This window comes from Mobula hypostoma, chromosome 11, assembly GCF_963921235.1.
Source record: "Mobula hypostoma chromosome 11, sMobHyp1.1, whole genome shotgun sequence".
NCBI classification, from domain to species: domain Eukaryota; kingdom Metazoa; phylum Chordata; class Chondrichthyes; order Myliobatiformes; family Myliobatidae; genus Mobula; species Mobula hypostoma.
Genome location: NC_086107.1, coordinates 102,169,484 through 102,192,713, shown reverse-complemented (window position 1 = coordinate 102,192,713; position 23,230 = coordinate 102,169,484). Strand labels below are relative to the sequence as shown.

General features: G+C 44.0%; 1 protein-coding gene and 1 non-coding gene across 2 annotated transcripts; both read right to left on the bottom strand.

Annotated features, from left to right (window-relative positions):
- Nucleotides 1-1,932: 1,932 nt before the first annotated feature.
- trnaq-cug (transfer RNA glutamine (anticodon CUG)) lies at nucleotides 1,933-2,004 on the bottom strand. The gene has a single exon. It is a non-coding gene; the product is annotated as a tRNA-Gln (tRNA).
- An 8,534-nt stretch (nucleotides 2,005-10,538) lies between these two features.
- rbx1 (ring-box 1, E3 ubiquitin protein ligase) lies at nucleotides 10,539-22,433 on the bottom strand. The gene is made up of 5 exons (XM_063062697.1): nucleotides 22,317-22,433; nucleotides 14,509-14,587; nucleotides 12,832-12,902; nucleotides 11,799-11,884; nucleotides 10,539-10,701 (listed from the first exon to the last, which is right to left on the bottom strand). The coding sequence occupies exons 1-5, from the start codon at nucleotides 22,389-22,391 to the stop codon at nucleotides 10,689-10,691; spliced, it is 324 nt and encodes a 107-aa protein (XP_062918767.1). The 5' UTR covers nucleotides 22,392-22,433; the 3' UTR covers nucleotides 10,539-10,688.
- Nucleotides 22,434-23,230: the final 797 nt, after the last annotated feature.

The window sequence follows — 23,230 nt, the reverse complement described above, 5'->3', positions numbered from 1 at the left end:
CACCAACAATCATTCCACGGTGAAAGTCATTGAGATCACATTTCTTCCCCATTCTGATGTTTGGTCTGAGCAACAACTGAACCTCTTGACCATGTCTGCATGCTTTTACGCATTGAGTTGCTGCCACTTGATTGGCTGATTAGATATTTGTATTAACGAGCAGGTGAACATAATGAAGTGGCCACTGGGTGTATTCCAAGATTTTAGAACATCCTTTGTAGGCTGTAAAATAGTCATGATTGTGAGCTAGCTATTTCCTCTGTTTAAAAATCTAATGATGTATTTAGAAGAGATGAAACTTGTGTGCACTAAAGTTATGCAATTTCAGCAAAATTTCCGTACTTTGGCACTCGAGCTCCTGAAGTCCCAATGAAGTTTCCTCATTGTTGTAAGTGCATATTTATGTTTGGTGCCTGTTGCACTAGCCTCCCCCATTCCCAAGACTACTCTGCTTTTCAACAGTTTGAGGGTTTTCTTTCTTTCTACAAAAGTGTATAACCAAAGCCCTGAAATTGATGAAGCAAAATGTGGTTCAGAACACCAGGATCTTCTTTTTGATTGGAGAGAAAGTTACCTTATCAGCAAGCTGACTGTTTGTCCTGGCATCTTCCTAACCAAGAGCATCAGCTGTAATGCCCACTGTTCAGCAACACCATGTCACATTGGTCTGGTTGGTATAAGGAAGACAGCACATGATCAACCCTTATGATGCCAACCTTAAGCCATATCCTCAGAAATGGACCTGAACAGGCATTCATAGCAGAACCAAGAAATACTGCATAATGAACGGAAAAAAAAACTGCACCCAAAGGCTCTCAAACAACCAATGTGCAAAGGAAGGCAATCATGAAAATAATGAGTTGTAGAGTCCTTGAAAGTTGCAATCTACCAGTGTTGCAACCTATCAAATTCTACAACTTCTGCTCAATCACTTTCTCGGTCAGATTCAGTATTGGTGTTGTCTGTTGCAAGTTACCATCTGTGATGAACCAGTCATGGAAGAGCGTGACTCTTTATTGAAGACTAGTTGACTAGAGCAGACCAGATATCGACCAGGAGAAGTCAAATGCCTGGCGCTTTCACACAAAAGGGTAGTGCATTAGTTACAGTCACAACTTTAAGATACATTTAGACAGACACATGGATAGGAACGGTACAGGTTGAAACTCGGGAAATTGGATTAGATCAAGTAGACAGACGTCTTGGTTCTTCGGTGTCTCGGCCCGAAACGTCGACTGTTTACCCTTTTCCATGGATCCTGCCCGACATGCCGAGTTCCTCCAGCATTTTGTGTGTGTGTGTAACACACATCAAAGTTGCTGGTGAACGCAGCAGGCCAGGCAGCATCTCTAGGAAGAGGTACAGTCGACGTTTCAGGCCGAGACCCTTCATCAGGACTAACTGAAGGAAGAGGGTGTGTGTGTGTGTTTTTTTTTAACTTTGGATTTCTAGCATCTGCAGATTTTCTCGTGTTTGTGATAGATAGACACCGTGGTTAGTTGGCATGGACGAATTGGGCCGAAGGTGCTGTGCAACTCTGAATCGGGTAATTGCCTTTCATATTAGGACAGTCCTGCCGAATGGGTCTCGGTCTGAAACGTCGACTGTACCTCTTCCTAGAGATGCTGCCTGGCCTGCTGCGTTCACCAGCAACTTTGATGTGTGTTGCTTGAATTTCCAGCATCTGCAGAATTCCTCGTGTTTATGCCTTTCATATTAACTCTGTTTTTGTTTCCTGCCTGACCTCCTCCTGAGATATTTCAGCAGTTTGTGTTTATTAACTACGAACAGTTAATTGTTCGTTTGTAATCTGTCTTTAAAGAGCTGAAATTAATATTTTGAAGAATAAACTATCACTGAGGACAGCAGAATTCAATAAAATAATTTAATTTCTAAAATGGGATGCAGTTCTGCTCCGGGGTTAAAAATAGCAGGTTCCACCGAGATTTGAACTCGGATCGCTGGATTCAGAGTCCAGAGTGCTAACCATTACACCATGGAACCACACATTACACTAGCTGCCGATCTACTTCAAACTATAGACGCCTGTCAGTATGACTAAACAGTAATTTCCGGCAATTAGTCACGCATGATCACCGGCGACTCTGCAGACACTAAAATAAAATCCAGAGTTTGGGGAACCTGCTGATAGAAAAGGGCCTGAGGAGGGGAATGGGAGTCGGGAAGTGGTGCGGTGCCGAGGACGAGGTGCGGGATCCCGGCACCGGACGCCCCATGTCCGGCCTGGGGAACTAAAGTAACAGCCGCAATGTAGCAACCCGGAACACCCCGTGAAGCGGGGGCGTAGCAAAGCGCCGGGGTCTCTGGGCTGCGGGTACAGACAGAGAGGGTATGGCGCTGCAAACGGAGCTGCGCCCTTTTACCGGGATTTAGAGGAGAGGTTTATCTGAGCTCAGCCCACGTTACAGGGCGCTCCAGCAGGAACCAACGGCCGCAACAAAGGGCCATTTTTGTTTGTAGTTCAGAATAGTCACGATCAGCGCATGTCCCGTCTGGTAGGTGACTCTGCGATGGAGACTTTGTGTTTTTGAACGCATTTAGCGACTGGCTCTCTGCGGCTGGAGAATTCGAAAGATTCATCCCTTCCCCATGAAGAAATCTCCGTCCAGAATGGCCGACCTCTTAATTCGAAAACGTGACTTGTCACCACTGAGAGGTCCCAGAGGAGGCAGACAGGATTGAGCGGTTGTGGTAAACCATGTATATAGGTTGTAACTGGGTTGCCTGTCTGGACATGCCTGGACACGCCGCTCTGCTGACTGCTCCCTCCCTCAATCCAGGACAGATATTCAGCATGGACGTGTGTCCATTTACTGTTAATAAAAGCCTTTCAGTATTTACTCTACTTCCAGTCTTTTGGAGTAATTGATAGTGAATCAGCAGTCTATCGGCACACGGAGCAACGGCCCTCCGTCGTTAGCAAAGGCCCACATTCACCGTCCCAGACAGGACCACATCTCTGGGGTGCTTGCCCAGTACCAGTCCCTTACTGGATTCACGAGTACCAACAAGGTGGGCAGGGTCTCGTCCCATCTTCCCTCCTGAAGTGATTTGGGGTGGGGAGAGGGTCGTGTTTGTGGGAGTTCGGGTTGGAAGCACAAACTCGCTATAATCAATAATCAACGCTCTATTTGGGGCATGTATTGTTCCTTGAACTGAAGGAAGATATAAAGTTGCTGCAGGCCCTCTTAGCGGCAAGTAAGAAATCAATCACTAGAAAATGGCTAAATCCAATACCACCTACATTAGAAGATTGGTACGAAATTATCTTGGAAATATTTAAAATGGAAAAGTTGACTTACTCCCTGAGAACTCAAAAAGAAACATTTTATCAAATCTGGAATAAATGGATTGAATATATAACCCCAATGCGAGCAGACTTTAGATGACTCTCCTAATGATTTATATTGCTCTTCTCATCAACACAGTAATATTGCTAACGTAAGCACCCCTAGTCTAAATGTTTGTTTTTTTTTGGAAAATAGAGAATTAACACAAATAAAGGGAAAGATTTGGGAAAGGGATAAAAAAAATGAAAAAATTAAGTAAATAAGTACATAGGGATTGGATAATTATGTCTGCGGGCAGGAACAAGCACGAACAAATTGGGATATAAACACCTACAATGGTTGGTATATAGGCTTGTATGCAACATTTTGGACCAGTGGAAATGGTCCAGAAGGATTGTATGGAAACTATTATTACCATTTTTCTTAACAACTAATTTCATTACTTAGCCTAATAGGTTAGATTTACCACAGTACATAATTATGTATTTAAATGTTTATTTTCCTTTTATATCATCTCAATGTGTGCTTAAGAATGTATAAATAATTGTAGTTTTATACATATAAAGAAATGGAAAAGGTTATATGTGTGAAAAAAGTACATGATAATTGTGAACAACAGGAATTCTGCAGATGCTGGAAATTCAAGCAACACACATCAAAGTTGCTGGTGAACGCAGCAGGCCAAGCAGCATCTATAGGAAGAGGTACAGTTGACGTTTCAGGCCGAGACCCTTCATCAGGACTAACTGAAAGAAGAGCTAGTAATAGATTTGAAAGTGGGAGGGGGAGGGGGAGGGGGAGATCCGAAATGATAGGAGAAGACAGGAGGGGGAGGGATGGAGCCGAGAGCTGGACAGGTGATAGGCAGAAGGGGATACAAGAGGATCATGGGACAGGAGGTCCGGGAAGAAAGACGGGGGGGGCGGGGTGACCCAGAGGATGGGCAAGAGGTATATTCAGAGGGATAGAGGGAGAAAAAGGAGAGTGAGAGAAAGAATGTGTGCATAAAAAAGAGTAACAGATGGGGTACGAGGGGGAGGTGGGGCCTAGCAGAAGTTAGAGAAGTCGATGTTCATGCCATCAGGTTGGAGGCTACCCAGACGGAATATAAGGTGTTGTTCCTCCAACCTGAGTGTGGCTTCATCTTTACAGTAGAGGAGGCCGTGGATAGACATGTCAGAATGGGAATGGGATGTGGAATTAAAATGTGTGGCCACTGGGAGATCCTGCTTTCTCTGGCGGACAGAGCGTAGATGTTCAGCGAAGCGGTCTCCCAGTCTGCGTCGGGTCTCACCAATATATAAAAGGCCACATCGGGAGCACCGGACGCAGTATATCACCCCAGTCGACTCACAGGTGAAGTGATGCCTCACCTGGAAGAACTGTTTGGGGCCCTGAATGGTGGTAAGGGAGGAAGTGTAAGGGCATGTGTAGCACTTGTTCCGCTTACACGGATAAGTGCCAGGAGGGAGATCAGTGGGGAGGGATGGGGGGGACGAATGGACAAGGGAGTTGTGTAGGGAGCGATCCCTGCGGAATGCAGAGAGAGGGGGGGAGGGAAAGATATGCTTAGTGGTGGGATCCCGTTGGAGGTGGCGGAAGTTACGGAGAATAATATGTTGGACCCGGAGGCTGGTGGGGTGGTAGGTGAGGACCACTATTCCTAGTGGGGTGGTGGGAGGATGGAGTGAGAGCAGATGTACGTGAAATGGGGGAGATGCGTTTAAGAGCAGAGTTGATAGTGGAGGAAGGGAAGCCCCTTTCTTTAAAAAATGAAGACATCTCCCTCGTCCTAGAATGAAAAGCCTCATCCTGAGAGCAGATGCGGCGGAGATGGAGGAATTGCGAGAAGGGGATGGCGTTTTTGCAAGAGACAGGGTGAGAAGAGGAATAGTCCAGATAGCTGTGAGAGTCAGTAGGCTTATAGTAGACATCAGTGGATAAGCTGTCTCCAGAGACAGAGACAGAAAGATCTAGAAAGGGGAGGGAGGTGTCGGAAATGGACCAGGTAAACTTGAGGGCAGGGTGAAAGTTGGAGGCAAAGTTAATAAAGTCAACGAGTTCTGCATGCGTGCAGGAAGCAGCGCCAATGCAGTCGTCGATGTAGCGAAGGAAAAGTGGGGGACAGATACCAGAATAGGCATGGAACATAGATTGTTCCACAAACCCAACAAAAAGGCAGGCATAGCTAGGACCCATACGGGTGCCCATAGCTACACCTTTAGTTTGGAGGAAATGGGAGGAGCAAAAGGAGAAATTATTAAGAGTAAGGACTAATTCTGCTAGACGGAGCAGAGTGGTGGTAGAGGGGAACTGATTAGGTCTGGAATCCAAAAAGAAGCGTAGAGCTTTGAGACCTTCCTGATGGGGGATGGAAGTATATAGGGACTGGACATCCATGGTGAAAATAAAGCGGTGGGGGCCAGGGAACTTAAAATCATCGAAAAGTTTAAGAGCGTGAGAAGTGTCACGAACATAGGTCGGAAGGGATTGAACAAGGGGTGATAAAACAGTGTCGAGGTATGGAGAAACGAGTTCGGTGGGGCAGGAGCAAGCTGAGACAATAGGTCGGCCAGGACAGGCAGGTTTGTGGATCTTGGGTAGGAGGTAGAAACGGGAAGTGCGGGGTGTGGGAACTATAAGGTTGGTAGCAGTGGATGGGAGATCCCCTGAGCGGATAAAGTCATTGATAGTGTGGGAGACAATGGCCTGGTGCTCCTTAGTGGGGTCACGATCGAGGGGTAAATAAGAGGAGGTATCCGCGAGTTGTCGCTGTGATAATTGTGAATTCCTTATCCAAATAAAAATAAAATTTAAAAAAAAAGAAATAATATGACTATAAGATATTGGAGCAGAATTGGGCTATTTGGCCCATTGAACCTGCTCCACCATTTCACCATGGCTAATCCATTTCCCTCCCAGCCCCAATCTACTGCCTTCTCCCTGTAACCCTTCATGCCCGGACTAATCAAAATCCTATCAACCTTTGCCATAAATATACCCAATGATATGGCCTCCACAGCCACCTATAGCAATGAATTCCACAGATCTACCACCCTCTGGCTAAAGAAATTCCTCCTCATCTCTGTTCAAAATGGACGTCCCTCTATTCTGAGACTGTGCCCTCTGGTCCTAGATATCCCCACTTTATGAAACATTCTCTTCACATCCACTCTATCAAGGCCTTTCAACATGTGATAGGTTTCAATGAGATTAATCTCCCCTCCCCCTGCACCCCATTCTTCTGAATTCCAGTGAGTACAGGCCCAGAGACATCAATCAGTCCTCATTTGGTAACCCTTTCATTCTCATGGAACTCCTCGGAACCCTCTCTACTGTCAGCACATCCTTTCTTAGATAAATGGCCCTAAAGTACTCACAATACTCCAAGTGTAAAGTACACACAATACGCCAAGTGAGACCTAACCATTGCCTTATAAAGCTTCAACATTTCATCTTTACTTTTATATTCTAGTCCTCTCAAAATGAATGCTAACCTTGCCTTCCTCACCACCAACTCAACCTGCAAATGAACCTTTAGGGAGTCCTGCATGAGGACTCCCAAGTACCTTTGCACCTTGGATTTTTGAATTTCTTCTACCAAAGTGCATGACCATACACTTCCCAACACTGTATTCCATCTGCCACTTCTTTGGCCGGTCTCCTGATCTGTCTAAGTCTTTCTGCAGCCTCTGCTTCCTCAACACTATCTGCCCTTCCACCCATCTTTGTACCGTCTGCAAACTTTGTAATAAAGCCATCAATTTCATCACGGGAATCATTGACATATGATGTAAAAAGAAGTGGTTCCAATACAGATCCCTAGTCACCGGCAGCCAATCTGAAAAGGATCCCTTAATTTCCACTATTTGCTTTCGGTCAATCAGCCGATGCTCCACCCATGCTAGATACCATGGGTTCTTATCTTGTTAAGCAGCCTCATGTGCGACACTTTGTCAAAGGCCTTCTGAAAACCCAAGTAAACAATATCCACCGATTCTCCTTTGTCTATCTCTGCTTGTTATTTCTTCAAAGAATTCCAACAGATTTGTCAGGCAGGATTTTCACTTAAGGAAATCATGCTGATTTTGCCCTATTTTACCATGTGCCTCCAAGGATCCTGAAACCACATCCTTAACAATCAACTCCAACATCTTAACCACTGAGGTCAGACTAACTGGCTTATAATTTCCTTTCTCCTGCCTCTCACTCTTCTTTCCCAATCTACCTGCATATTGAAATCCCCCATGACTTTTTGACATGCCTTTTCTATCTCCTGTTGTAACATTTGCTTTTTTTCAGTCCTCTGGAACCATCCAAACTCCATCAACACCTGAAAGATCATTACTAATGCCTCCACAATCTCTTTAGCCACCTCTTTCAGAGCCCTGGGCTATGGTCATCTGAAGCAGCTGATTAATCTACCTTCAGACCTTTCGGTTTCCCAAGCATCTTTTCCATAATAATGGCAATTTCACTCACTTCTGCGCCAACACTCTCGAACTTCTGGCATATTGCTAGTGTCTTCCACAGTAAAGACTGATGCAAAAATAATTATTCAATTCATCCACCATTTCCTTGACCCCATTACTACCTCTCCAGCAGTCTGATATCTACCCTTGCCTGTATTTTACTCCATACATCTGAAGAAACTTCTCCCATTCTCTTTAATATTATTAGCTAGCTTACCATTATATTCCATCTTTTCCCACGTTATGACTTTGGTTCTCAGCTGGCTTTTAAAAGCTTCCCAGTGCTCTAATTTACCTCTAATTTTTGTTCTATTACATGCTTTCTCTTGGGCTTTGACTTCTTCCCTTATCAGCCACAGTTGTCTCTTCCTCCCTTTAGAATATTACTAGTTCTTTGGATGTATCTATCCTGCACCTTCCAAATTGCTCCCAGAAATTCCAGCCTTTGCTGCTCTGCTGTCATTCCTGCTAGAGTCCCTTTCCAAACAACTTTGGCCTGTTCCTCTCTCATACCACTGTAATCTCATTCACTCTACTGCAGTACTAGTACATCTGACTTTAGCTTCTCCATCTCAAACTGCAGGGTGAATTCTATCACATTATGATCACTGTTCCCTTAGGGTTCCTTTACCTTAAGCTCTCTAATCAATTCCATTTCATTGCGCAACACCCAATTTAAAGATAGCCGATCCCTTGGTGGGCTCAACCATGAGCTGCTCTACAAAGCCATCTTGTGGATATTCTCCAAATTCTCCCTTTTGGGAACCTGTTTTTCCCAGTCTACCTGCATATTGATATCCCCCATGACCTTTTGACATGCCTTTTCTATCTCTTGCTGTAATTTGTAGCCAACATCTTTGCTACTGTTCAGAAGCCTGTATATAACTCCTTATCAGGGTGTTTTTACCCTTTCAGTTTCTTAGCTTTACTCACAAGGATTTTACACCTTCCTATATCACCTCTTTTTTTAACCCAAAAGAGCCACCACCCCATCTACCTTCCTGCCTGTCCTTTCGATACAATGTGTAACCTTGGATTAACTTCTCAGCTATAATCTTCCCTCAGCCACAACTCAGTGATGCACACAATGTCATACTTACCAATCTCTAACTGTGCTACAAGTTCATCTACCTTATTCCAAAATCTGTATGATTTCAAATATAACACCTTCAATCCTGTATTCATCAACCTTTTTGATTTTGTCCCCCTTTTACATTGCACCTCATCCCACTGACTGTATTTTTTTAAGATTATGAGGACACTCAGTCCTCGTTTATTGTCATTTAGAAATTTTGCCCTATCATCAGCCTGTTCTTACTAGCAGGGACAGACCAAGGAATTTAGTTACTTACCCTCTCCACCTCCAGTGGTTGAACGAGGACTGGCTCATGCACCTCTGGTTTTCTTCTCCTGTAGTCAGTAAGCAGCTCTTTGGTTTGCTGATGAGAATGTTGTGGCACCATTCAGTTGGATTGTCAATCTCCCTCCCATATGCTGATTCATCACTTTTATCCACAGCACTCCACACTTCCAAGAACTTCAATAAAATTATGGAATCTGATTCTCTAGGTGCACGGCTAATAAGTCTTTAATAACAGCTTCTAACATTTTTGCTGTAATCTATGTTAAGATATTGGACTGTAGTACACAATTCTAGTTTCCCTCCATTTTTGAATGAATGAATTACATTTTCCACCAATCATATGCAATTACCTCAAACCATGGAAAGATTGTAAATTAAAAATACTCCAACTCTCTATCATTCCTTTTTGAGACATCAGGGCCCACAGACGTAGCCCTTACAACTGTGATCTTCCCAATTTACAGCTACATCTGGGTTGATAGGTGTATCCTGTGGTGAAGAACAATGTAAAATTCTTGTTAATTTCACCTGCCCAAGTCTTTATTTTGTGTAACTAATTCCCCAGACCCACTCTGTCCAGGACCAATGATTACTTCATGCCTTTTTAAAATATTTTGGCAACTTAGGATCAATTTTTATATTTCTGGCTGGCTTTCTCATATTGATTTTTCCCTTCCTTACAAAGTCTTGTTCGCTGGTTCTGGATTTTGTGGAATGAATGATTTTTGCTCAGAGGTAGTGTAGCGTTTACATAGAAACATAGAAAATAGGTGCAGGAGTAGGCCATTCGGCCCTTCGAGCCTGCACCGCCATTTATTATGATCATGGCTGATCATCCAACTCAGAACCCCGCCCCAGCCTTCCCTCCATACCCCCTAGCGTATAACTTCACAGCACTAGCTGTAAGATCGGGGTTCAATTCCCACCGCTGTCTGTAAGGAGTTTGAACGTTCACCGTGAATGCATCCGTTTCCGTCGGGTGCTCTGATTTCCTCCCACATTTCAAAGATATATCGTTAGGGTTAGTAAGTTGTAGGCAAGTTATGCTGACACCAGAAGCGTGGCTGATTTGACTTGACATAAAAATGATGCATTTCACTGTATGTTTTGATGTACATGTGACAAATAAAACTAATCTTAAATCTACAAAACTTTAAAAAAAGGTACCAATGACATAAAATATTTTGCCAAATTTAATTTATTAAATATAATACACTTGGTGAAGAGCCACAGAAAACCCTCACACATTCTACTATCTTGATTAGCACAGAAAAGCAGTCTGTGTGAGAGCACCTTTGGTTCTCCACATGCAGAGTCAGTGTACAGTTTCCAGGTATTCAGCTATTTTATAACAAAAAGTCTGCAACCAGAGAAATTAAAGAGCATTTCTTAAAAAAAAAACACTTATGATAAAGTCCTTGTCTTCAGAATAAACAGCTGTCAGGCTGCTCAGGTGAGCTGAGATGGGTGGGAAGCTAACGCTGCAGGTCTGTGCACCTGAGAAACAGCTGAGAGCAGCAAAACAACATGTTGCTGTTACATTTAGTGGCCATACCTGAGGAAACAAGACAAATTTAGACAGTTTAACAGATCTTTAAGCATTCACTAGAGATAAAACACACAAGATGTTTTGGTGGATCAGTTACTTGTGGTAGAACAGCTCAAAACAGGATCCGGACAGTTAGGCAACAAAAGTCAGTGAAAAGACAACAGTTTAACTTCTGTTTGTAAGTCGCAAAATGCCAATGCCCTTATTTATTGTCCACCCCGAACAGCAAAGGAAGAGTCAACAAGCAGGACTGAGCAAGGAAGGCAGATTTCCTTCCCTGAAGGACAGTAACTTCACAAATCACAAATGCCATGACAACTTAAAAAGAAAACATTACAAATTTATTTGATTGCTTGAATTTAAATTCTCCAGATGCCATGGTAGGTTTTTAAACTTGTGTCTCTCGATCAAATGCCCAGACTTCTGGTTACTAGTCCAGTAATTTAACCACTATGCCACTAAAGGCCTCTTGAGAAAACATCAGAGGATGTTAAAACTATAGATTAGTATCTAGTACCCAAAATACCAACTTTACAACCCAAAACTGGGCAGCACAGTGGGGCAGCTAGTCTCCCGGCCACCTCACAGCTTCAGTGACCTCTGGTGCTGTCTGTGTGCAGTTTATATGTTCTCCTGTGCTCTGTTAAGTTCCCCCCCCAGGTACTCCAGTAACCCCTCAATAGCTGGTATGTTCATTAGGCACAATGAAAGCCATCCAGTGTTTGTTGCGTAGTAGAAGCTGAGGGAGTTGGTGGAAATGTGGGCAGAATAAAATGGATTAGTGTTTGGTTAACACGTACATGCTGATCATGGGTGGATGGAAAAGTCATTTCCATACTGTAAATGAACAACACATTAGGCCATGGAATTCTTACTCGTTCTCCTTGAGTCCAATCAAACAGCAACAACCATAGCCTATCCCAATTGCCAAAACATTAGTAACAAATACACTCTTTCTGTTGACCCCTGGACAATGTTCCCTCCAATTGTGATTTTTTTTAAAAAAACAGCTCACAGCAGGATGATTTTTTTTTTTACAAGCCCTGAAAACTGTGCGGCACTTTAAATGTTTACATATATACACACACAAAAGGAAAACTTACTTCTGGAACTCCCACTCCCTGTTGTCCAGTGGACAAACCTGTCTGGTCTTCAGCCAACGCGAGATGCAGTGAAAGTGGAATGCATGCTGTAAAAGGAGGCAGAAGAAGAGAGCAGGGATTGAAGTACAGTCACCAGTACACATCCAAATGCAGCATCTTTCATGAACAGGGTAGTTGTAAAAGTCCTCAGCAGGTTTTCTAAGTGAAGCTGGTAGTGTCCCAGGACTGCTAACCTCAGATAAGCAGTATTAGTCAACTACTTACAAGCACACAAAGGATGAGCATTTCCTCAATGTAATTGAGACTGACCAGATCCAAAGCACATTAAAATTGTGAGCATAAAGGAATCAGAAATTCCTGTGAGCCCCAGACTTCACACAGTGCAACTTTGCACTCAAATGCACAACCACCAACTTGTTTGTGGAACAACTGCTTTCGAGAGACGGGAATTCTTCCTTGAAAGAACACTTGAGCTGTGTACTCTGAGGATTCAATGTTGAATATTTCACCTCAGCCATTAATCCACCTTCACAGTTCAGAACAAAGTGTCCGACAATTAATTCAATGTAAGGCAGATAAACATGGATGAAGATTCCACAATCAGCAGCATTTATTTTTAGTGAGGGTGTTTGAGAGAAACACTGAACAAGCAACATGGAGAATCAATCTGGCTGATGCCATTGGATTCTCTATAAATCATTCCCAACAAACGAAGAGGCCCAAATTCATCATCTCGATAAAGAGGCAGCATCTCTAACACAGCCACAATCTTGCAGTGCTGCTCTGAAGTATGACACACAAAATGTTGGAAGAACTCAGCAAGTCAGGCAGCATCTATGGAGGGGAATAAACAGCTGATGCTTTAGGCTGAGACTCTCTTCATCAGGACTGGAAGGGAAGGGAAGGGGGCAGAAGCCAGAATAAGCAGTTGGGGACAGGGGAAGGCATTAGCCTAGATTATGTACCATTCAAACAATACTATAGGTCCAGCCCCAGGTCTTTATTTATGTTGATACCAATCCTAGATACTTACATTACACACACCCCAAGCGACAGTGCATTCTTCTGAAGTTGCTGAAGCCTGGTTTGCTTGACATTCTATACCTACAGATCAAAGTGAAACCCAAAAGCACATTACCAAACTTTTCCAGAAAACCCAGCTGGTAAAATTATGTTAAACTAGGACAAACACTGTAAATGGAGCTTGACTTTATGCACACTTCTATCCCTAGCACTGATTCAGGGCAAACAGTCCAGCTGTTGCTAGAATTTCGAGAAAACTTCAAACTGATCTATTTCTGCTCAAAAATACTGTTAATCATGTTTCATTTTCTCAATCTGGGCTAGATCTGCCCCATCAGTACAACGAAATATTAGCAGATACCACTATCACCAACACCAAGAGCAGGGTGCCAACTTGTGTGAGGCAACAGCACTTCTGGAATAGTTGATAGTGATGAGCTAACTTGTAAATAAGGGCACAAAGTATTTTTTATTTATTTGGGTTTTATGTCAATACATGTAGAAAATTCCCAGGCTAACAATAGCAAAAGGGAAGCTGGGTGCAGAACTCTCTATGTCCATGGATACCATAAATCATTCAAAAACATTCCTGGACCCCCTTGGTTAATGTAAGGCTCCATGGCATTAAAAAATGGTTGGGAACCCCTGATTGAAACAATGAATATACTTGGGCATTAAAATTTGTCTTATAAATTGTATTTTCAGTCATTTGTAGGTCTATTTATTTGTGCTTTATGAGCAGCTGCCATTACTGGAAATGGCAGGTTTGATTCCAATTGATTTGTATATGGATTTACATTGCTCTAGCTTCAGCATTTTGTTTCCCTAGTTTAGCAGAAACAGCACTCCTCCACACCTTCAGAGTCTGTAATTTCTCCCCCCAAGGCACTGTATTCTATTTATTTAGAATCACTTGTTATTTATTACATTCCACTGAACACTTCTGGTGTTTCTGAAAACCAGTCATGAATAGATTATATAATGCACGCTTGCCAAGGATGGAGGCAACTGTGAATGTTTAGTTAGTGAGAACAAGAATAAATCAGTATTTTTCTCTTCTCTTACAGCCAGTTGCCAATTATGTTCACAGGATTGGCAGAGTATTGCCAAGTTTAGTGAGGACATAACTGGGAAAATATCATTTGCATCTTTACGATTCGATACTTTGTTTTCTCCAAGCTGAACACAACAGAATTCAGCCACATCAGCTGGAACAAGGCTGTAAGGGGAACGTCGACTCAGACCATGAGGGGCCTGCGTCAGGCATTTTCATGCCTTACAAGGCGCAGATTGGAAGTCTGTGTGGGGCGCCACTCATCGCACAGACTAGAGCAATGTGTGGTTAAGTGCCTTGCTCAAGGGCACAAACACGCTGCCACAGCTGAGGCTTGAACCAGTGACCTTGAGGTAACTAGACGAACGCCTTAACCACTTGGCCACGTGCCCAAGGTTCCTTGGATATATTTGATCTGATGTCAAGACATCATGGTGGTAACTGTTGAGGTTCTCAGGGCCATCCCTTCAACACCAAACAGCCTTGCGCTCCAAATTCTGGAGGGAGGTGCAGCTTGCAGGACAGGATACAACCCAAAGTTGGTAATGGAGAAGTTGGCCAGAAGATCTGATTCTGAAAGTATTACCAGATCAAACTTTGTTACGGTTTACTGTCAGCACATTAGATACTCACACAGATCCATAATGTGATTTCGGCAAATAGCACAGTTATCTACCACAATGTCCCACGCCCACAGAGCTACTGCATTCCACTGGAAACAAAAATATACCGTTAAACAAATGCTCTGTTCATTCTTGAATAATCCACTCACATTAAAGATCTACAAATGATCCCTGGTGAAGATAACCTTGGATGAGGGAGATTACCTGGCCCAACAGAAAGGAATGATGAGGGATTAGCAGCAGTTGCAATGACATCAGAATGTTAGACGATATTGATTAAGAGCAGAACATGGGTGGGGAAGCAGTTGGGACAGTCAATTTCAAGAATGAAGTAGACAAGTCTCTCGATTTCCACAGCAGAGGAGTTGAAGCAAGGACAAAGTCAGATGATGCTAAGGAGGTGGAAACTGTTTTGAGGATGGTGTGGATGTTGCTAATGGCTCATCCTGGGATAAACTATACCAGGTTGCTTACAACTGAAGTTCAAAGGAAATTTATTATGAAAAAAAATGTATGTCACATTATACAACCCTGAGATTCATTTTTCTTGTGTGGTGGAAAAAAAGCACAACAGTGCCTCTTTCACCTCAGACGGCTGAAGAAATTCAGCAAGTCCCCAAATCCTCAGGGCATTGTCGAAAGCATCCTGACAGGCTGTGTCATCACCTGGTACAGGAACTGTACTTCCCTCAATCACAGGGCACTATAGAGAGTGGTGTGGACAGCCCAGAGCATCTGTAGATGTGAACTTTTCTCTATTCAGGACACTTACAGCAGCAGGCGCATAAAAAAGGCCCGGAGGATCATCAGGGACTCCAGCCACCCCGACCACAAACCGTTTCAGATGCTTCCATCTGGCAAATGGTGCGGCACATTAAGAAACATAGAAACATAGAAACATAGAAAATAGGTGCAGGAGTAGGCCATTCAGCCCTTCGAGCCTGCACCGCCATTTATTATGATCATGGCTGATCATCCAACTCAGAACCCAGCCTTCCCTCCATACCCCGTGACCCCTGTAGCCACAAGGGCCATATCTAACTTCCTTTTAAACATAGCTAATGAACTGGCCTCAACAGTTTGCTGTGGCAGAGAATTCCACAGATTCACCACTCTCTGTGTGAAGAAGTTTTTCCTAACCTCGGTCCTAAAAGGCTTCCCCTCTATCCTCAAACTGTGACCCCTCGTTCTAGACCTCCCCAACATCGGGAACAATCTTCCCGCATCTAGCCTGTCCAATCCCTTTAGGATCTTATACGTTTCAATCAGATCCCCCCTCAATCTTCTAAATTCCAACGAGTACAAGCCCAGTTCATCCAGTCTTTCTTCATATGAAAGACCTGCCATCCCAGGAATCAATCTGGTGAACCTTCTTTGTACTCCCTCTATGGCAAGGATGTCTTTCCTCAGATTAGGGGACCAAAACTGCACACAATACTCCAGGTGTGGTCTCACCAAGGCCTTGTACAACTGCAGTAGTACCTCCCTGCTCCTGTACTCTGTAAGGCCAGGACCCACAGGCTCCGGGACAGCTTCTTTATTGATACACATTGATCTGACTGTATCTACATCTTAGTGTTTGGGCAATACCCTTCCACACTTCCCCTCTTTATTGCTTGCACATTGCAACGGGGAGACAACAAAATACAAACTCAATAAATCCATAGATTAATAATCATAACAGGATCAATAAAAGACCTCTAAGTTCTGTCTCAGACACTACATGCACAGGTCAGTGAATCGGATACAGTCGAAGGTAACAGATTCCATCTTCCCAATTTTTCTAATGAATGAGCAGTCTGATCATCTTGAGACGGTGAAAAGGGTTGAGAGAGATGGTGGAGGTGACTATGGTACATCAGTTAACGTCAGCAAGTTGACATTTTATTTACATGTGATGCTACTAAGAGACTGGAGTAGGCAAGGCCAAAGACAGAAAGCTTTGTCTTCTATGCAGAACACTACAAATGCTCCAATTAAAACATCTAATTTCTCAGGGAATCAAGGAATTTGGGGGGTTTGTACAGGGGAATAGTTAAGGTGAAAGATCAGCCTTGTTCCGATCATTGCAGCAGGCATGAGGAGGAGCACACAGCCTGCTTCTGAATCCGTCCTCAGATTTTACTGCTCATGGCTGCATTGGGGAACTTAACCAAGTAACAGCCCGTTTGTGGTTATTCCACTCAGTCTCATCTCAAACATTCAATCCTCAGACAGTTTCTTATCCACGAGATAAAATGACAATACTCCAAAGTATTTCTGGTGAGAGCGTTTCTGCAATCAGCTGTAACAGTCTCTGAAAATTTATTTCACTAGAGACACAGGAAATTGCCTCCAGCATTTAAAATGTGGTGATGTGGATAAAACTGGGCAGCAGGTGGGGACAGACAAACCATCAAACCATTCCTGCCTGCTCTCCCACTGCATGTGACCAGGAGTGATCTACATTGGTCTCAATTCCTCTTCGATGCCAATTCCCTGCAACTCTGAACTTTTTTCATAAATTTATCTAACTTCCCCTTAAATATATCTAATGATCTGGCCTCCACCACCCTCAGGAGCAGAGATTAATTCCGGCAATACAAGAATATATTGCTGCTTTCTGGCTATAAGACACAGGAGTAGAAATAAACCATTTGTCCCATCGAGCCTGCTCTAACATTCAATCGTGGTTGGACAGATGGGTTGTGTTCTCTGGAGCAGCGGAGGCTGAGGAGAGATCTGATGGAGGTTTATGACAGGCACAGATAGAGTAGAGGCAGTATCTTCCTCCCAGGGTTGAAATATATCCAACCACAGGGCATGCATTAAACATGAGAGGGGAAAGATCAAAGGAGATGTGGGGAGCAAGTTTTTTAAAACACAAGAGAGAAATGGGTGTCTGGGGTGGTGATAGAGGCTGATACACGAGGAACTTTGAAGAGACATTTAGATAGGTACACGAATGTGAGAAAAATGGAAGGATATGGATGTTGTGTAGGCAGAAGATATTAATTCAGTTGGCCATTTAATGACTAACTTAACAGGTTCAGCACAATACTGTGGGCCAAAGGACCTGTTCCTGTGCTGTACCGTTCGATGGTTGATTTATCACCCCACTTAACCCCCTTTCTCCTGCCGTCTCCCTTTGATGTCCTTTCTACTGAAGAACTAATCTGCCTCTGGTGACCTGCTTCACATTCCCAAGCTTGGATGTACAGCTAACTCTACTCCTGGCCCCAGCCATATATTCCTAAACTACAGTGCACATTTGGCCCAAATTTCCAACAGCCAGCTCCAACAACCAGGTTGCAGAGAGGGGTCTCACAGACAACAGCATATTACAAGCCAGAACGAGGCAAAGATTCCATATTGTGTTCCTATCTTCTTTGAAAAAACGACCACTATTTTTCACATTATGTTAGTGGAATTGATGGCTCAGGGGCCAAGTTAGCATATGATACAAAGGTAGGTGGAGGGGCAAGTAGTGTTGAGGAAGCAGGGAGTCTGCAGAAGGACTTCAACAGTTTAGCAGAACGGGCAGAGAAGTGACAGAGGGAATGCAGTGTCAGAAAGTGTATGGTCTTGAACTTTGGAAGAAGGAATAAAGATAGACTATTTTCTAAATGGGAGTGAATTCAGAAGTTGGACTTGGGAACCCTAGTACAGGATCCCTAAAGATTAACATGCAGGTTAAGTGGACAGTAAGCAAGGCAAATGCAGTGCTAGCATTTATTTCAAGAGGACCAGAATATAAAAGCAAGGAAGCAATGGTAAGATGTTATAAGGCATTGGCCATACCAGATTTGGAGTATCGTGAGCAGTTTTGGACCCCATATCTAAGAACAGATGTATTGGCATTGTGGAGGATCCAGGCAGCTTATGAGAGTGATCCCAGGAATGAAAGGGTTAACATGTGAGCCTTTACCTGTTGGAGTTTTGAATTTGGGGGGGGGAGGGGGGAGGAGAGGAGAGAGGAGGAGGAAATCTCATTAAAACCGACCAAACATTGAAATGCCTAGATAAGAGTGGATATCAGAGAATGTTTCCAATAGTGGGGGAGTCTAGGACCACAGGACATAGCCTCAAATTACAAGGCCATCACTTTAGAAAGAAGATGAGGAAGAATTTCTCTGGCATCAATTTAGGGTAGTGAATCTGTGGAACTCATTGCCACAGACTGCTGTGGAGGCCAAGCTGAGGTTGATATATTTTTGATTAGTATGGGCATCAACGGTGATGGGGAGAAGGCAGGAGAATGGGGTTGGGAGGGAAAATTGATCAGCTATGATTGAATAGTAGAGCAGACTCAATGGGCTGAATGGCATAATTCTGTTCATGCTTCTTATGGTCCAAAATATTTGCAACATCTCCATTGGTAAAGGTGCTGAGGAAGAGGATTTCTTGGAATGTATGCGGGATGGTTTTTTGAACCAACATGTCGAGGAACCAACTAGAGAGCAGGCTATTCTGGACTGAGTTTTGAGCAATGAGGAAGGGTTAATTAGCAATCTTGTCGTGAGAGGCCCCTTGGGTAAGAGCGACCATAATATGGTGGAATTCTTCATTAAGACGGAGAGTGACATAGTTAACTCAGAAACAAAGGTTCTGAACTTAAAGAAGGGTAACTTTGAAGGTATGAGTCATGAATTAGCTAAGATAGACTGGCAAATGACACTTAAAGGATTGACGGTGGATATGCAATGGCAAGCATTTAAAGATTGCATGGATGAACTACAACAGTTGTTCATCCCAGTTTGACAAAAGAATAAATCAAGGAAGGTAGTGCACCCGTGGCTGACAGGAGAAATTAGGGATAGTATCAATTCCAAAGAAGAAGCATACAAATTAGCCAGAAAAAGTGGCTCACCTGAGGACTGGGAGAAATTCAGAGTTCAGCAGAGGAGGACAAAGGGCTTAATTAGGAAGGGGAAAAAAGATTATGAGAGAAAACTGGCAGGGAACATAAAAACGGACTGTAAAAGCTTTTATAGATATGTAAAAAGGAAAAGACTGGTAAAGACAAATGTAGGTCCCCTACAGACAGAAACAGGTGAATTGATTATGGGGAGCAAGGACATGGCAGACCAATTGAATAATTACTTTGGTTCTGTCTTCACTAAGGAGGACATAAATAATCTTCCAGAAATAGTAGGGAACAGAGGGTCCAGTAAGATGGAGGAACTGAGCGAAATACATGTTAGTAGGGAAGTGGTGTTAGGTAAATTGAAGGGATTAAAGGCAGATAAATCCCCAGGGCCAGATGGTCTGCATCCCAGAGTGCTTAAGGAAGTAGCCCAAGAAATAGTGGATGCATTAGTGATAATTTTTCAAAACTCGTTAGATTCTGGACTAGTTCCTGAGGATTGGAGGGTGGCTAATGTAACTCCCCCTTTTTAAAAAAGGAGGGAGAGAGAAACCGGGGAATTATAGACCGGTTAGCCTAACGTCAGTGGTGGGGAAACTGCTGGAGTCAGTTATCAAAGATGTCGTAACAGCACATTTGGAAAGCGGTGAAATCATCGGGCAAAGTCAGCATGGATTTGTGAAAGGAAAATCATGTCTGACGAATCTCATAGAATTTTTTGGGATGTAACTAGTAGAGTGGATAGGGGAGAACCAGTGGATGTGGTATACTTGGATTTTCAAAAGGCTTTTGACAAGGTCCCACACAGGAGATTAGTGTGCAAACTTAAAGCACACGGTTTTGGGGGTAAGGTGTTGATGTGGATAGAGAATTGGTTAGCAGACAGGAAGCAAAGAGTGGGAATAAACGGGACCTTTTCAGAATGGCAGGCAGTGACTAGTGGGGTACCGCAAGGCTCAGTGCTGGGACCCCAGTTGTTTAGAATATATATTAATGACTTGGATGAGGGAATTAAATGCAGCATCTCCAAGTTTGCAGATGACACGAAGCTGGGCGGCAGTGTTAGCTGTGAGGAGGATGCTAAGAGGATGCAGGGTGACTTGGATAGGTTGGGTGAGTGGGAAAATTCATGGCAGATGCAATTTAATGTGGATAAATGTGAAGTTATCCAATTTGGTGGCAAAAATAGGAAAACAGATTATTATCTGAATGGTGGCCGATTAGGAAAAGGGGAGGTGCAACGAGATCTGGGTGTCATTATACACCAGTCATTGAAAGTGGGCATGCAGGTACAGCAGGCAGTGAAAAAGGCGAATGGTATGCTGGCATTTATAGCGAGAGGATTCGAGTACAGGAGCAGGGAGGTACTACTGCAGTTGTACAAGGCCTTGGTGAGACCACACCTGGAGAATCGTGTGCAGTTTTGGTCCCCTAATCTGAGGAAAGACATCCTTGCCATAGAGGGAATACAAAGAAGGTTCACCAGATTGATTCCTGGGATGGCAGGACTTTCATATGAAGAAAGACTGGATGAACTGGGCTTGTACTCGTTGGAATTTAGAAGATTGAGGGGGGATCTGATTGAAACGTATAAAATCCTAAAGGGATTGGACAGGCTAGATGCAGGAAGATTGTTCCCAATGTTGGGGAAGTCCAGAACGAGGGGTCACAGTTTGAGGATAAAGGGGAAGCCTTTTAGGACTGAGATTAGGAAAAACTTCTTCACACAGAGAGTGGTGAATTTGTGGAATTCTCTGCCACAGGAAACAGTTGAGGCCGGTTCATTGGCTATATTTAAGAGGGAGTTAGATATGGCCCTTGTGGCTACAGGGATCGGGGGTATGGAGGGAAGGCTGGTGCAGGGTTCTGAGTTGGATGATCAGCCATGATCGTACTGAATGGCGGTGCAGGCTCGAAGGGCCAAATGGCCTACTCCTGCACCTATTTTCTATGTTTCTATTCACTGATCTACGATGGCATGAACTAGTAAAGAAACTTTCAGAAATGCACTGAGAGCTCAACTCCATGCATTACAAACACACAGACACTCTGCACCACCTATCACAGTTTCCAAATATCTGCCCTATCGCTAGATGAATGAAAGTGTCCAAGTCTCCAGTCCCTCTGCAGTTCCACACATTCAATCATAGAGCATTTCAGCACCTAGTCAGGTCAATTGGCCTATCTATTCCATGCCAGCCTGGTCTCCTGACTAGTCCCATCTGCACCCAGACTATAGCCCTCCACAACCCTCTCATCCAAACTTCTCTTAAATGTTAGTTGAACCCGCACCTACTAGCTTTATTGGCAGCTTGCTCCACACTCGCAACAGAGTAAGTTCCCCTTTAGATATTTCACCTTTCACCCATAAGGTATGGCATATAGTTCTACTCTCATCCAACCTGGGGTGGGGTGGGGTGGGGTGGGGTGGAGGAGAAGGGGTAATACGTATTCTCCCTGTCGCTCTTATCATTTAACACACCTCACAGGGGTTCCCAACCTGGGGTCCAGAGACCCCTTGCTTCATGGTATTGGTCCGTGGCATGAAAAAAGATTGAGAACCCCTGTCACCTCAGTCTGCTGTCAGGCCGCTGCCAGCCGAGGGATGGCTCGGGGCTTGCGGGACATTGACATACTAAACGCACGAAGTTAGCAGCCTCAATCCTCAAGCGAGACTGTCATTACCTCGCAAACTTGTCCTAAAGCAGCGCCAGGTTGCCAAGGCCTCCCCGGGCCCGTCAACAACCCAGGCCGCACTCTCCTCTTGACCTCCCGCCCCCCATCTACTATTGGCTGACGGTTGTGCCTCAGTGACAAAATCCCCACTCCAACTGGTCGATCGCAGTTGTCAATCAAACCTACAGCCTTAGGGCCGAATTTTAAAATTATTCTAAACAGTTCCGTTTTCTCTCGCACACTTTCGTCGCAAGAAGTGGGACTGTGTCCAGCGAGTAATCGGGCCAGCCAGATACCTTTTTAACTTCAAAGCGTTTTTTGCCGCCGCTGTTGGTTGTACTCGGTGCATCCACATCCATCGCTGTCGCCATTTTGTCCGCTTCGGCAGATTTAGGGACACCTCCAAGCCAATCAGCGAGAAGCATTGGGCGCATGCGTGTTTGTGACGTGCGTGGTGACGGGGTGGGGCAGCAGAGGCGCCACCTACAGGGCGAGTTTTGTCCTCTCGCCAAGTTCAGGTTCAATCCAGGTAAAAGTTTGCCTGGATCATATTCAGCAGATACTGGAAAATATGTAAGAAACAGAAAGCAATTGAAATACGTAGCAACACACATCAAAGTTGCTGCAGGCCAGGCAGCATCTCTAGGAAGAGGGACAGTCGACGTTTCAGGCCGAGACCCTTCTTTAGGACCAGCAACTTTGATGTGTGTTGCTTGAATTTCCAGCATCTGCAGAATTCCTGTTGAAATACGTAGCAAACCAGGCAGCATCCGTGAAGAGAGAGAGTCAAGATCAGAGTCGAGTTTATTGTCATGAACAAAACGCCAAGGAGTGGGAGAGAGAGATAGATACTTTAGGAAAGTGAGGAAATTAGTGTCACTGTAGTATTACAAGTGCACAGTTATAAATATTAGAAGAGAAGTAGAAAGAATAGAAAATGAGTTACTGCAACATCACTTCCCCGGCTACAGGCTAACTCATTATAGAGCCTACTGGCTGACATTAAAAATGACTACTTTGGAGCTGTGCAGTTTCCCAATTTATACTTCAGCGTCAAATGTACGCTGTAGGTACCGCATACCCTACACTGTAGGGTAACGTGCACCTCCCCAAAAATGTAACTCACGTGTCGCAGCGATGCAGACCGCAACAACTGTGATTGGTCCGCTTGGTAGCATCGCATTTCCCGTTGGTTTTCTCCGGAATGTCC

Excerpts from the sequence above, each read along its gene's own strand:
- rbx1 (XM_063062697.1), bottom strand. The coding sequence starts at position 22,391 with ATGGCGACAGCGATGGATGTGGATGCACCGAGTACAACCAACAGCGGC. Across the intron at positions 14,588-22,316 it reads AACGCTTTGAAGTTAAAAAG|TGGAATGCAGTAGCTCTGTG; the intron begins GTATCTGGCTGG and ends TTTTGTTTCCAG. Across the intron at positions 12,903-14,508 it reads AAATCACATTATGGATCTGT|GTATAGAATGTCAAGCAAAC; the intron begins GTGAGTATCTAA and ends TTTGATCTGTAG.